Here is a 13,931-nt window from a genome sequence, read left to right as displayed (position 1 = left end):
AATCCGCGGTTGATAAGTTTAATCACGTGAGCAACGATAACAAGTCACAGAACATTCTCGTTATTCGACTCCATATGATTGAGGTTCTCAAAGCCATGGAAAATTGGATTGTAACGGGGTGCAATTGCTGGATACCAAAGCTAAAGAGACTATCTTCAAAGTACAATGTTATCCGTTGGCAACGTTTAAGATTGTATCAATCGGAGATTGCAGCGGCAACGATGGCTTGACCGGCAATAACTATTCCACTATTATAGTTCCTAACATGTGTACAAGTTCTTATCCCTAATTTCAATCAAGCTGATTTACTTTCCAAAACAGACAATGCCTTGTAGGGGTGAATACAAAGACAACATTTTATTTATATTATTTATTTCATATCCATCTACAAAAAGATTACATGATTTCTACTGCTACATTGTAAGGACACAACCAACACTCACTATCTCATTAATTTTCTGTCACATAAAATAAATATAACATACATTCATATGGCCAAGTCATTATCAGCAGAAACATCTCAAGAATATTTACATAGGATTTGAGGTTTTCATGGCAATGTGAATATAGATGGTGATCTTCTGGGTTGTATACCTTACAGATTTGTGGCTAAATAACAATCTTTCAGAGGGACATACTGCCTCTATTTTCATGGCTGAAGTGAGGGTTAGGAAGTACATAGTATATATGGGGTCAGGAGGACATGAATGGCCAACTCCCCAAAAGATGCAGGCAGTATGTCCCTTCAAAATGTTAGAATATAGCCAAAATACTACAGTGCAATAACCCACAATACCACCATCTGTGATACATATCTTACAAGTGCAGGGCACAAAACACAGATTAAAGAAGAGTTTGGTGCAGGCTCTATACTTCACACCTCAAAGTTTTCATTTCCCGATTTCAGTTTAGGTCGGTTCTTCAAAACACAAAATACAGGTTTCACTGCATATATGCAACAATAATTGACATGTTGAATGCAGAAGTGTTGTGCGATTTTTAGTGATATATCCACATGCTACATTGCATCACAAATATCTTTTCAACCCACTTATCATTGTGAAATAAACATCTTAACAAGATTATAGGACTAGCAATTTCTGTCTGCTGTTAGGTTTTGTGCAATCAATGAACTATAAATTACTTGGCTTAAAATTTAACTTTAACCATGTCAAATGTTTGCATGGGATTCCTTAATATACCTTTAAAGACCATGATGACATTGCTTTCACAGCAACAAACCACTTCAAAAATAAGAAAGTGGTTGTACATCTTTCAGTGTGAGCAATATAGCCTACCTAAAACATACACCAAATTAATTTTTCATGATCTTTTTGGAACACAGGGTATGGCCAAACCACTACAAATCAGTGTCATACCAAGCTGCCACCTGATTGTTGTCTTGTGGGGGCTGAGGCAGCTCATCAAGGTGGTCAAAGCTGAGGTCAGAGGGATCGGGTCCACCAATGTCCATGGCATCCAAGGGTCCATACGCAGAACCCCCACCACCATCAGCTCCATGATGAGAGTCAATCTCCAAACACTGCATGGAATCTACTGGTATCTGGTCATAACCTAAAGGAATGGTGATTCCAACAGAAGAAAAAGCCATCAGATTTACAAGCTAAAAGGTTGAGCTACAAAGAATATACACATATACAGATTAAAAACAAAAGATTTTCTGTAACTTGCACCATACTGATTTTTATGCAGATCACTGCAGTAGCAATTAACATTTACAAACACAAAGGACATGCAGATTATGTGAATGTTCTTACATGTAACAGTATATTTTAAAAAGAAAATATGGAAGCCATTTGCAATCATGCAACAAGGTAAGCAAACCTGGGACAAGGATGAAGTGTTTTCCTGAAGATAAAAATGTTAACTACCAGGGATGTTACAGAGAATTTCAAAGCAGGTTCTACAGCCTAATGAAAGTGGTTGACATCATTGTGTTAATTTTAGCCATAGTCTGACTGTTACTGAGATAATTCCCACCTTTTAGTTCTCAATACAGTAGGGCACCGCATATACGGCAGGTTAGGGAAAGCGAAAGCGAAAATCGCCGAAAAGCGGATCTTTGCCTTTTTTCAATTGCAAATGCATATCAAAGCCTAATAAGATGTTTACACTATCATATAGTAAGTGCACAATAGCGCTAGGCCTAAGAAAATGATATGAAACTAAAATAAATATCAGTAGTAGCTGTAAACAGACTGAATCAGCGACGAGAAAATGGCGCCGGACTCACTTCTCTGACTCAGCTGTTGAGCACGTGGGGCATATGTATGCAATTGAAAAGCGCCGTATTAGCGGATCGCCGAAAAGCGGGGCCCTACTGTAACATTACATAAGTATGTATGAATGTACAACTTTATTTTTATTAATTAATCTTTACCATGTAATAAATTATTTCCCCGAAAAACAGAGAGATAAAATAAAGTAATCTAGACAGAAGATCAAGTAACCTGTTCCTAGAATCACTGAAACTGAAGAACTATAAGAAAGGGAAAAACATATAGAATTATGGTCACATCTGTCAATTTCTGAAGTATCTTCCTTCTCAGAGAGTACCACATATTGTTAAACCTGGGTAAGTCCTGTCAAATGAAACAAACACCTAACTTTTCCCCTTGGACTAACTAAATATTCTATGCCCTTCCTCTGTCCATGTTAAGAAAAACACAATGTTTGAATGTGGTTATGTATACTAGTGTTCTTGAAAGTCAGAAATGGACAGGATGGTCAACTGATTGATTGCCTGCACCTGAACCTACCTTGCTGGTGGTAGGGCTTGCCGCCATGACTGCTATGTACACTAGGTGGTCCCTGTCCATACATACCATCAGGGCCAAGCATATCCTGCAATGGGGTATCAATGCAAAAAAACAAAAACCAACCATGCCATATACAAAGTGCAACACGCAAAACGTGCTAAAAATTATAAAATATAAGGACAAATTAATTCTATTTTCACCAAATCTGTACCATGGATCAATATTGTCAATGGTAATGCAGGAGGGAGATAAAAATACAGCTGCTATAAAGACATAAACTTGATAAGCACATTAATTTATTTTTCCAAAATGCATATGATACCAGTTTTAAACAAATCAGGTTAAGCCAAAGGGATCCGGGAAATATAGTAATTCTGAGGACAATGTATGGTGACGATAAAAAGACTACCTTAAATCAGCCCACTGAGAATGGGATGGGAAGGTTTTATAATAACAGTCACAGCCAACATATAGTTCAATAAATAAAGTATCAAATATCTGCAATGACCAATTTACGTAACTAACATAATAACTAACAACCAATAATATAATAACCTACAGACAAGCATAATAATTTATAAGTGACTTATAGTGAAAAACTAAATACTTTAACATAAATTTTCCTGCTACACACAACTCATGCAAATTCTAAAGACTGTTTAAAAAATATTGTCAAAGGAAAATGTATGCATCTGTAAGTCAGCTGTGATAAAAAGGTGAATTAAGCTCAGTCCTGCACTGCACTCAATAAACACAACTACAGGAAGCTGCCAGGTGAGCCTCATCCTACAAAAATTTATGCAATTAACTGCCCATATGTAACACAAAACAAATATGTACATCATACAGGTAGCAAGACATGAACACATGGCAGTGCAGCAAAACATTCATAATCCTCCTACATATTCTCACCTACGAGCCAATTAGAAACTCTGTATTTTAATCACATCACTGGACACAGGTATAAAACATTACAGTCCTAGTAACTAAAGTGAGGAAAATCTTATAACAACACAAACACTCACAGAAGAAAACATACCTGTAAATCTGGACCCATCCCAAGATCACCTCCATTCCAAAGATTCTGGTCTTCACGGAAGAGGGAATTGGTTAATTCCATGGACAACCTCTTCTTATAGTCCTGCGGCTTATCCTCAGACATTCGGAATAAAACAGCTGCTGCGTATGTTGCTAACAGAAACAATGGGAAAAATAACAATTTAAAAACCTGCAAACAAAAATCCTGAAGTTAAATGCCTTAGTCACAATGGTGTTAAATCTATGAATTCAAATGCAGATCTGAAAAAATAAAGAAAATACTACTTACCAACACCTTCATTACGTGAATGCAACAAGTCTGTCAATGGAGCTGTGGCTCCTTCCTGTTCAATCATCTCGGCACCTTCCTTGTCAGCAGCCAACTCACACAGTACTCCTGCAGCCACTCGCTGGATATTTTCTATCTCATTAAACAACAACTGAAATCAAATGCAATACTTTCTGAATACAAGTTGGAAATAAATATGTCAAGTTATTCAGCTCACATAACTCTTTATCTAAAAATTTTAACATTACCTGTACAGTCTGTAACACTATAGGTTACTACTCTAAGCCAGTTCTACATATGGGAGCCTCTCTAAACCAAAATAAGTGACAATTAAGGCCAAATACAATATGTAATATTCTTATGATCATCTTTATTATCATAACCTTAAAAACGTTTTCATTCAGACTAACCTGCACAAATATTGGGATGACCATCTGTCTTCTGATGATGGCCCGATTATGTGACTCCCTGGCCAGGATATGCAGAGCCCCAACAGTTCCTTCTACTATCTCCTCCATCCTCACTCCATCAGCATATGCCCCAGGTTGCTGGCTGCCACTGCTAGCAACTGAGGATCTCTAGAATCCCATTACATACAAAAAAATAGTTCACCACATCTCATGCTGTAAGAATCAATGTTGTGATATCAGAACTAGGTACCTGAACAGTAGAGTATTGTGATTATAAGGGGCAAACTTCAGTTAACCTTTTACTTCAGAATTCATCTATAACTTAATTATTAAACAAGAATATATTCAGAGGCTTACACCGTGTATAATTAAGAGGTATTTTAAAGTCGCTACATACAGTATTTTGGAGCAAAATCATAAATTATAAAATCCAAGACACTTAATTTATTCTAAAATGCAAAAATAATGTAGTTTGATTCAAAGTAATTTCTAAATTCTTCATGATCATTATTAATAATTCTGTTCATGGCTTTTTTGACACTCATCTTCAGACTTCTCAGCCAGTAATCTTTCTAAAATTCTTGTAAGCCATGTTAGTGCACACAAATCTAGATTAATGGCACACAACTAAATTGAGAGGAAACATTAAATTAACTATCACTACCTACTTTTGATAACTATGAATCATAAAATAATGAATCACAAAAATAAACATTTTCAGATGTTGCTAATTAAGAAAGATATGGAAAGTTCACTGTAATAACTAAAGAAATGAGGCAATTTAATCCTCCTTATACATCCACTAACGTCTGATTCTGAAGTTCTGTAAATATTTGCATACCCTCTGTATGTCCTTAAAAGCCCTCATGAGAAGCTGGATTAGGTGGTGGAGAGCTCCATGTTCACGCAATGGGGCATGATTTGCTGGGCAGAGGGCCAGATTTCGTATCAATCCAATCACTGCTTTCACAAGTGGCCAACGAGATGGAGCCTGCAGCAGCTTTATAATCATTGGCATGCCATAATTCAGACGAATACTATTCTGTGCCATCTCTGATTCAATGTGTCGAGATGTCAAATGGCGCAGGGCACACACAGCAGGTTCTGTTATCTCCTCACGATCTCCAGCATTGCAGATGGTACGCACCAGAGCATCCACACCACCCACTTGGCATACTGTCACTTTATTGCGTTGGTTGTTGCATGTCAGGTTCGACAAGATGCCAGCAGCACATGTCACTACATTCACATCAGTCGATGCCAAGAGCTGGACCAAGTTTTGCAGCAGGCCTTCAAGCCCATCCTACAATACATCACACATACTATAATACTCTTGAACATTCCAACTTTGAGCAATTTTTTCGTACCCTTGAATAGCATATCAGCAGCTGAAATTTTGTGTACAATCATTACTCGATGGGCTCTGTAGACGAGCAAAATTTCAGGTGAGGTTTCGACATGACCAACCGGACCATTCCCTTGTCAGAATCCACAAGCTATATAACTTTACAAATATCATAAATCAGGATTTCCGTCTTCTGGGTTGTTGCGCTGTGTAGTCTTGTTGATGTTAACCAACGTTTCAGAGGTCATACTGGCAGTACTACACAGCGCAACAACCCAGAAGACGGAAATCTTCATACTCACCGCTGTGAGAACCTCAAGTCTTACATAAATCAGAATAAAAAGACACAATATGCTTCATACATGTCAAACAAAAACTGCAAACTATAGAATTGCAGCAATAATGTTAATCTCACCACTTTTGTTCCAGCATCTGAGAGGTTCCTCAGAGTCCACAGACAATTCTGAACTAAACGTTGACTTGGATGACCAAGGTGCATGGCCAGCGCCTGCATTCCTCCAGCTTCCACAATAGCTGGCTTGTTGCTTGAGCAGACGGACAGAACTGATGCCAAATTATATTAAAAGCATTACAATGTGACAAAGTCATAAACATACATTTAACCAGCAAAACAAGCAATTATGTAGTTGCAACATAATTATGCCACATTTCAAAGTAAAATAACTTTCCAAAAATTTCAGATTTCTGTCAGCAATACATACCCTTCATTTTTATGATTTAATTCTTGTAAATATCATAAAATCTTAGTAGTTCTAGTATTTCCAAACTATGTGAAAAACAACAGCATTAAGCCATGGCAAAATATAGGTATGTTCTATAAGTATTGATCCAAATATAAATAACTGTGATGATAGCGATAACAAGTCAGCAGCCAGTAGTGATGACAGCATTCACGAGAATGTTTTAATTACTAGTAAATACTGCTTGCAAACAATAGGTAAAGCTAGTAAATACATAATACTGGGCTGTATGGAGATTTCTCTTTTACTGGAATGTTAAACCATTCAGGTATCTGAATTACAATTGTTATTTTTTGTAAAAAGTGTTACAACCTAACCAGTCCACCAGGAAATCCTGTGGGATTCTGTACTGAAAGGTATTAATATTGGAACCCAATTCCAAGGAAATGAAATGACCTTTAATTGCATATTCCTATGATAAGAAAAAATTACATCAATTATGGTTAACTCTACCTTTCAATACTCGTGATGTGGTCCAGAGCAACTTCTCATAGTCATAAGAACGCATGATGCGAACAAGCTCTACTGGACCCTGTGAAGCAAGAATTATCAGTTTGCTCTCTTGGTTTCCATAGGCTAAGATCTGCAGGCAGTCTGTCACAATGGCCAGAAACTTGACATTATTGCGTTGCAGGAGAGCCACCATTTTCTGCAAACCCCCGGCAAGTCTAACTGACATTTTGGAGCCATCCTGATGAAGCAGTAGGTTATGGAGTGTAGTAATTGCGTAGAACAACACAGATTCCACAGGAGAGCTGGAATATAAATCAAAACCAAATTCAAATTCATACCTTCACAACTATTTTGTTTAAACTGAGACAGTAAACCATCAATGCCTCCAAAGAAAATAAACCTCGTAACAGATTCCTCTGGTAATGGAAGACACTTACAAACATACTGAATAAACAATTATGTATGTATAGCAAACAAGGAATAACCCTCCACCTGGTGAGGGGATGGGTATAGGGCTAAAAACCCAAAACCTTATAAGTTGCAAAACTTTTATTGATATGGAATCTGCTTACAGGTGCTGGAACGGTGTAGAAGTTGGGATTTTGCCGCCATTTTAGACGAAAATACTACTTCTATCAGCCCTGAAGAGAGAGGCAATATGACCATATGAAATGATGACAACAAGCCCACATTTCCACCGGGCCAGTACCAAAAAGCAGGGTCAAAATCTATTGGTGACAAAGACTAATTTATAAGATTTTAAATAAAAGGCTGTCAATTTTCTGCTTATAATTATCAAAATTCAACTAACCTGAGCAGTTTCACCAATGCTGAAATACCACCACTCGAGAATATAGCAAGCAACCCCTGTCTATGATGCGACAAATTATGAAGAGTTCCAACAGCTGCTTTTGTAGACTCCAGGTCATTACTGCTGGAGATTGCTCGAACCAAAGCATCAACCATCTGAGAACTATTCATTATGGCGTGCCTGGAGGCTTCTTTCTTCGACAGTTGGTGCACCATCATGGCAGCTTGAGACACAACAACTTGATCCTCATCATTCAAAAGTTTTATGAGTTCTGGTATAGCTCGAGTGGCTAAATCAGCATCATCCTGAAAGAAAAGTTTTAAACACTATTTGAAGAGTACTTCTTGAAGGAATGAAAACATATTCCCTACATCACAGTTAACCAAACCAAAGTTTCTAATATATATTTAAGTTAATACTGCACTGAAGACATTACCAGATGATACGGCTTGTATCCATCCAACAAGTAGAACAAGACACAGCAGATACATGATTATCCATCATAATGGAGGAAAGGGGAACACCAAATTATCAGAAAACAGACAATCTGAAGTTACTTTATTCAGAATTTATAAACAACTTGTAATGATGACTAATCATGATAGTGATATGATCATAATTTTAGTGATTACAAGTACAGTATCACCACAGTTAAACGTTACGGGGCTTAGCCCCCCAAAATGAACCAGTTATATACCTGGTAATTGATGAGATTCACAACAGCATGTTTCAGCATCTGGCTTGGTTCAGCCAATCTCTGAACAGCAGTGGGCTGAGCAGAATCAAATTGAGTTGATGGTATTTCAATTCCTTCTTCCAGTGTTTCAGGAAACATGGCAGCCCGGACACGCTGTGAGCGTGTCTGACTCAGCTGCTGGTTCATCTCTGATGATAGGACACATAACTGAGGTTACTAATTATACTAAAAAAATACAAGCACCAACATGTTTCATCTAGTTATAAAATGTAATGTAAACTATTCTAATGTATGTACCTATTCTGGCATGTCAATAAATTATGTTTCACTTATGGTTACTAGCCCAAAAACAAACCATTATAACTTACCTCTGTAAAGATATATCAACATGTCTCCAGACAAATGAAGTTATGAATTTAAATGTCAACTGTTTCCAAAGAAATTTGATCAAGCGAATATAAACAACTTTTAACTCATACATCAGTCAGTAAAGTTTAAAGCTAACAGACAGAGCTTGAAGTTGAACATTCATATTCATATAATGTTAGGTACAAAATACGTGGACTGACTGATAGGTAAAAAGATGGGGTGAATCTAATTAAGGACATTTACACAACTTCAACTAATGACTGCACCTACAAATTGAGTGGGTTAAACTACAAGATACATGTATGTTACTCACCATCAACTTGATCTTGTGTGAAACCCTGTGTGAATCCTTGGTCAAGATCAAACATAAGCTGTTCTGATTCCATATCTTCCTCTTTGCCAGTGAGTGATGGGGCCTGTGTTGTGGCACCTGAATGGATTCCAGAATCTCCCAGGTAAGAATTCTGTTGCCACATAATAGTCTGCTCCTTGGCAGATCCCAATGGCAGGTCACCAGGGCTCTGGTAGTTGCCATGAGACACTGAAACGAAACAATCAACATATTATCAATTACAGCATATTTGTGAAGTGTGGCTTCCCATGAAGTCAATGATAAACTTTCAACTGCAAAAATCACACAAAACTGAATTAGATGAGAATATGGTAAATAATTAACAGGAAAGATGTGACCAAGGCCTATTTCAAGGTACTGTCTCAGCATTCTCCTCCTTTTCTGATCAAAAGACAACAGGTGGCCAACTTGAGTTCAAGTCAGAACCACTGAGGTATGGACGTTACCCTACACAAACCCGGAACACAGGTAATAATTGATATACTGCAACAAAAACATTGCAGCTGGATTTTACTTCCCATCACCTACCCCCAGTAACAATCCTGTTATATAATGCAGTTCCAACAATTGTTTGATACAGTGACTTTAAACCCTAGGCCTGCCACATTAACCCTTTCTTATTAATATGCAGGCTACAATGTTATAAATGAGGCAAAAATTATTGAAACACCATGACAATTTGTTAAAAATACTATGCAATTATGCCTGCTACTGTAAACAAGTTCACATAGCCTATCACTCATCAATTGATGAACACCCCTCATGTCGTCAAGTGCTTCATTGTTTTGATCAAATATAACTGGACTCTATGAATGTCCCATATATATATCTGCCTGGAACCAGAACTCATGGTTCGATGCTAGAAAATGGGAGCCCGTGGGCAAAGTCAAGCACTTGCCTTGCTTGTCCTTGTTTTTCCATTAGTGTTTCTCTGGACTGCTCAAATATGTTAATCATAGAATACCATGCCTGGCCCAACGGATGGAGGTTTCACCTGCAGCCAGGCACGGTCTATGTACATACATAAAATTTATTTTGTGTTCACTGTAATTATGCCTAATTATAAAGGTTCCATATAACATGTAATTTTATACATGTGAAAATTACCTTATGTGATTTTCTTGTATGTGACTGTGGCAAATACTGGTCTAGAAGTCAGTTCGTGCAGAAATGATTAAATCCCTAAACCCCCAACATTCATGCTACAGTATTTCAATAAATGATATGTTTTCTTGTTACATAGTATGACCTTTATTTCATATTCCTCCAGTTTTTATGGTCCAGAGGTGCACTACTTGTCAGACTGGCATATCCTTACCGTTTGTACAGGCTAACCATTGTTAACCTTAAAACTTTGCATACCGTGTAGTGTATTAGAATATAAAAGAAGTAAACAAACAAACTATTAACATTATAAAAAAGACACTGTTTTTTCTAAACCATTTTGATTAAATTAATTAATTTCCCTGTTGCCACTGATGATGACCTCTTGAGGTTAAAACGTGTATGGCACTAGTGTCTTTTTTATAGTGTTAATAGTTTGTTTGTTTGCTTATTTTATATTCACCATTGATAGTCTTCTTCAACACATGGTATGTTTTGTTTCATGTCTGCCCTCTCATATGATAAGGATTTATATGCAAATACATATTTATGGCAACATTGAGTTTTGTATCCCCTTTTCGCAAGGCAAAATTTTGTAGTGTGCTGTTTTATTCTGGTAAATTAGAGTGTGCCATAGGTGAAAAGAAGGTTGCATAACACAGATACAGACAACATTCTGTTAACATAAGCCTGTACTCCAAACAGCAGAAGAAAATGGTGACTGCCTACTTACTTGGCCTGGTTTGCTGTGGCTGGATTTGGTAACTCATTGTCATGGGAGTTATTTCCTGCAAATGTTCAGAAATGGACAGTAAAGTTCAATATTAATAACAAGAAGAAATAATTCATTCCATATTACAAAACAAGATCTTCTGGGAGTTTTAAATATGTGTAATACAATAATGCCGCCCAAGACATGTATTTTATATTGTTTTGTACTAAACTTAGTAAATAAGGAACTGTAAATAGTCGAACCCACATAAGTTCAGATCATGCGAAAAAATACTTAAGAAACGTATAGTTGTATTGTATGCGTGAATGAAGCAGCATTTACATGACTAGATTCAACTCTTCTTTCCATTTATATTACAATAACAATTATCACAACATTTTTTGAACTGTATACAGACAGAGCTCATCGTAACCCAGCTAAATGATCATTCAATAAACTTATTCCCATAACGTTAAAGCTTAACAGTAATAATAGTTATCTATGTTTTCTAAATACTACACAGTGTGAAAGACGTATCTCCACACGAAGACAGTTTTATTAACTCACAATTCGTCTTTAATGACACAACTCAACACACACAAATGGCGTCTGCCTATTCCACAGGAAATCTCTCAAATGTCACGTAAACTTATATTACATGGGGGGTAAAAGTAATAAGATGAAATGTGTTTTAGATATGTACTTTGAATTAAAATTAAAATGATTCTGTAGCTGCAACAATGCAATTGCAAAAGGAAGAGTAATGTTATAACAAAAACACAAACCACACACTACTACACAGCATCCAATGCACAGATTAGAGATTGGTAAATCAATGCCCTTTGACGGTTTTGATTGAAGAATATATTGCACTTCCATCTACCAGCAGCGGCAATAAACTACTACTACACAGCTTTCTAGTAACAACCACTGCCAAGATCTCAGTCGGTTAAAACTTCATTATGAAAGCCTTCTGGGGGTACTACGCCATGCAGTTTCGTAGAATTTGACCAAAGAGCAAACACAGAATTGCAATTTCATGTTTATTTAAAAAAGTATACAGTACATTTGCACCAAAGGCTACACAAATGTTCAATAAGCAATTCATTTATAAGTTTAATTTCATAATCATTTCACATAACTTAAAATATTACTTACATCATATGTATGAAAGTTATAACCCTACCCATCTGATAAAATCAAACCTTTGTTATGCCAATCTGGAAGCTCTATGAGGTGTGTTTGCTGTGGGTGCATAGAATGAGGTGTCTGGGTCCATGTAAACACATGGCTCAGCATTGTCTTCACTAGTTTGACAGCCAGACAAATTTAAAATTCATGGTATCTGCAGTTGGTACTGCTCTACTTGGCCAAACATTGAGTCAACATATTCTGTCACATTAAAATTTTCAAATACATGCTCAATCCTCTTACAGCTAATGCTACACAGCTGTTTAGCAATGAGATCTGAAACGTAACTGAATTTTGGTCTTCATTCCATCTTATTTCTTTCTGCTTAATATTTTTGAATACCCTTTCCCCAGATTGATCTGGTCTTTCTCTAGGCTTGCAATACTTTCTCAAGGCATCTTCCATTTTCCATCCCATTCCATTTCCTCTCAGTATGTTATGAGTATCCATAACCAGATTTATCAGGATTTGCCTCTAGGTCTTCTTCCTTGCTTTCCTGCCTACAGTACTTCATTATCACATCTTTATTTCTCCATCTGTCCAAGAATTAAGCTCTTTTTTTTTAACTCTTGTGCAAGATGGGAACTTCTTTCTCATTCGCAGATTGCAAGACAGAAGACTTTAATTTTTCGTTTTGGCTGGGCTAACACGTTTAACATGAACACTCCACCCCTGATACTGAAATTATGATTCCTTTTATTCATAAGTATTCACCCTACCAAAGAATGTCTAAAATGAAAGTTATATATTGGTTATATGATGATAGGATTTTAAGAAAACACACACGGATCGACTTGCGCGCAATGGAGGCCAAATTTAATCGAAATCCGTCAAAATATTTTGAAGATAGGTGTGAGCAGACATGACCTTGATATTGTGCGTTCAATTGCTGAACTTCGTGCAAATATCGCTCACAACTGAATATGGCATCCAGAATTATTAACACAATTATATTTTCGTAACAAATCTGCCGAAGTACACATGATTACGTGAACTACTAATAGGGTGGGAGGACGGCCACAAAAGCAGATACTGGTAGGCATCACTGTGCTTGTGTGTAGCACACAAACAAGTAATCATCCGAAATTCTCCAGTCTTTATAATTACGTATTATGATTTGAGTTCTGTATATTTGTTCCAATACAGACACAGTGTCTAAATGTGGCGTATATGGATCGCCTTTCAGGATTCTCTGTCCATAGTAAGTTACCGACACTATTTCAGAAAAATAACAACAGATTTCGCAAGTGGGTACGCGGGGAACAATAAATTATGATTTGTAAGTAAATTCTTAGATCCTGCTGACGTCAGTACGGTATTTACTCTCCTGGAAATGACGTCCATTGGCTGAGCAACTGGATTTGTCTGGCGTCACACGAAGTAGAAGTGAGCTAGCTATTATTTCTGTGAAGCCACCTTACATTCTTTACAGTGTAACTGTAAAAGTATCATAAAGTCTGAACTGACTCCACAGTGAAGCGACTTTCTACAAATTTTGGTTGTTGATCGGCCGGTAAAGAAATTGTTCGTTTTTATGTAACTCGAAGGTTCGTTGTCGTGGCCACAAAGTGTTGTCAATGGTCTGGAGTGAGATTCGACGGGGTTCGGGCTGCGATTTG

The 13,931-nt window shown here is 37.0% G+C and overlaps 1 protein-coding gene and 1 long non-coding RNA gene across 8 annotated transcripts; one reads left to right on the top strand and one right to left on the bottom strand.

Moving 5' to 3' along the window:
• The first annotated feature begins 2 nt into the window (after positions 1-2).
• Positions 3-2,460, top strand: LOC147873203 (uncharacterized). The gene is made up of 2 exons (XR_015536189.1): positions 3-337; positions 1,346-2,460. It is a non-coding gene; the product is annotated as an uncharacterized LOC147873203 (long non-coding RNA).
• Positions 356-11,961, bottom strand: LOC110835406 (armadillo segment polarity protein). Of its 7 annotated transcripts, none has more exons than XM_022075573.2 (13): positions 11,907-11,961; positions 11,143-11,197; positions 9,267-9,494; positions 8,585-8,772; positions 7,888-8,192; positions 7,077-7,378; positions 6,278-6,426; positions 5,359-5,820; positions 4,518-4,685; positions 4,108-4,258; positions 3,820-3,971; positions 2,781-2,865; positions 356-1,575 (listed from the first exon to the last, which is right to left on the bottom strand). In XM_022075573.2, the coding sequence occupies exons 2-13, from the start codon at positions 11,183-11,185 to the stop codon at positions 1,361-1,363; spliced, it is 2,448 nt and encodes an 815-aa protein (XP_021931265.2). In that variant the 5' UTR covers positions 11,186-11,197; positions 11,907-11,961; the 3' UTR covers positions 356-1,360. The 7 variants fall into 7 exon arrangements, with proteins under 7 accessions (XP_021931265.2, XP_021931268.2, XP_021931264.2 ...); XM_022075576.2 differs by having other exon boundaries at positions 11,914-11,932; XM_022075572.2 differs by lacking the exon at positions 11,907-11,961 and adding an exon at positions 11,689-11,900.
• Between the last annotated feature and the right edge of the window lie 1,970 nt (positions 11,962-13,931).

Source organism: Zootermopsis nevadensis, unplaced genomic scaffold (genome assembly GCF_977971745.1).
Source record: "Zootermopsis nevadensis isolate Lab colony 2312 unplaced genomic scaffold, Znev_1.0 Znev_ptg000021l, whole genome shotgun sequence".
NCBI classification, from domain to species: domain Eukaryota; kingdom Metazoa; phylum Arthropoda; class Insecta; order Blattodea; family Termopsidae; genus Zootermopsis; species Zootermopsis nevadensis.
The sequence above is the reverse complement of the archived record's forward strand: the minus strand, read 5'-3'. Positions and strand labels throughout refer to the sequence as shown.

Excerpts from the sequence above, each read along its gene's own strand:
- LOC110835406 (XM_022075571.2), bottom strand. The coding sequence starts at position 11,490 with ATGGAAAGAAGAGTTGAATCTAGTCAT. Across the intron at positions 8,193-8,584 it reads TGAATCTCATCAATTACCAG|GATGATGCTGATTTAGCCAC; the intron begins GTATATAACTGG and ends CTTTTCTTTCAG. Across the intron at positions 7,379-7,887 it reads GCATTGGTGAAACTGCTCAG|CTCTCCTGTGGAATCTGTGT; the intron begins GTTAGTTGAATT and ends TTTATATTCCAG.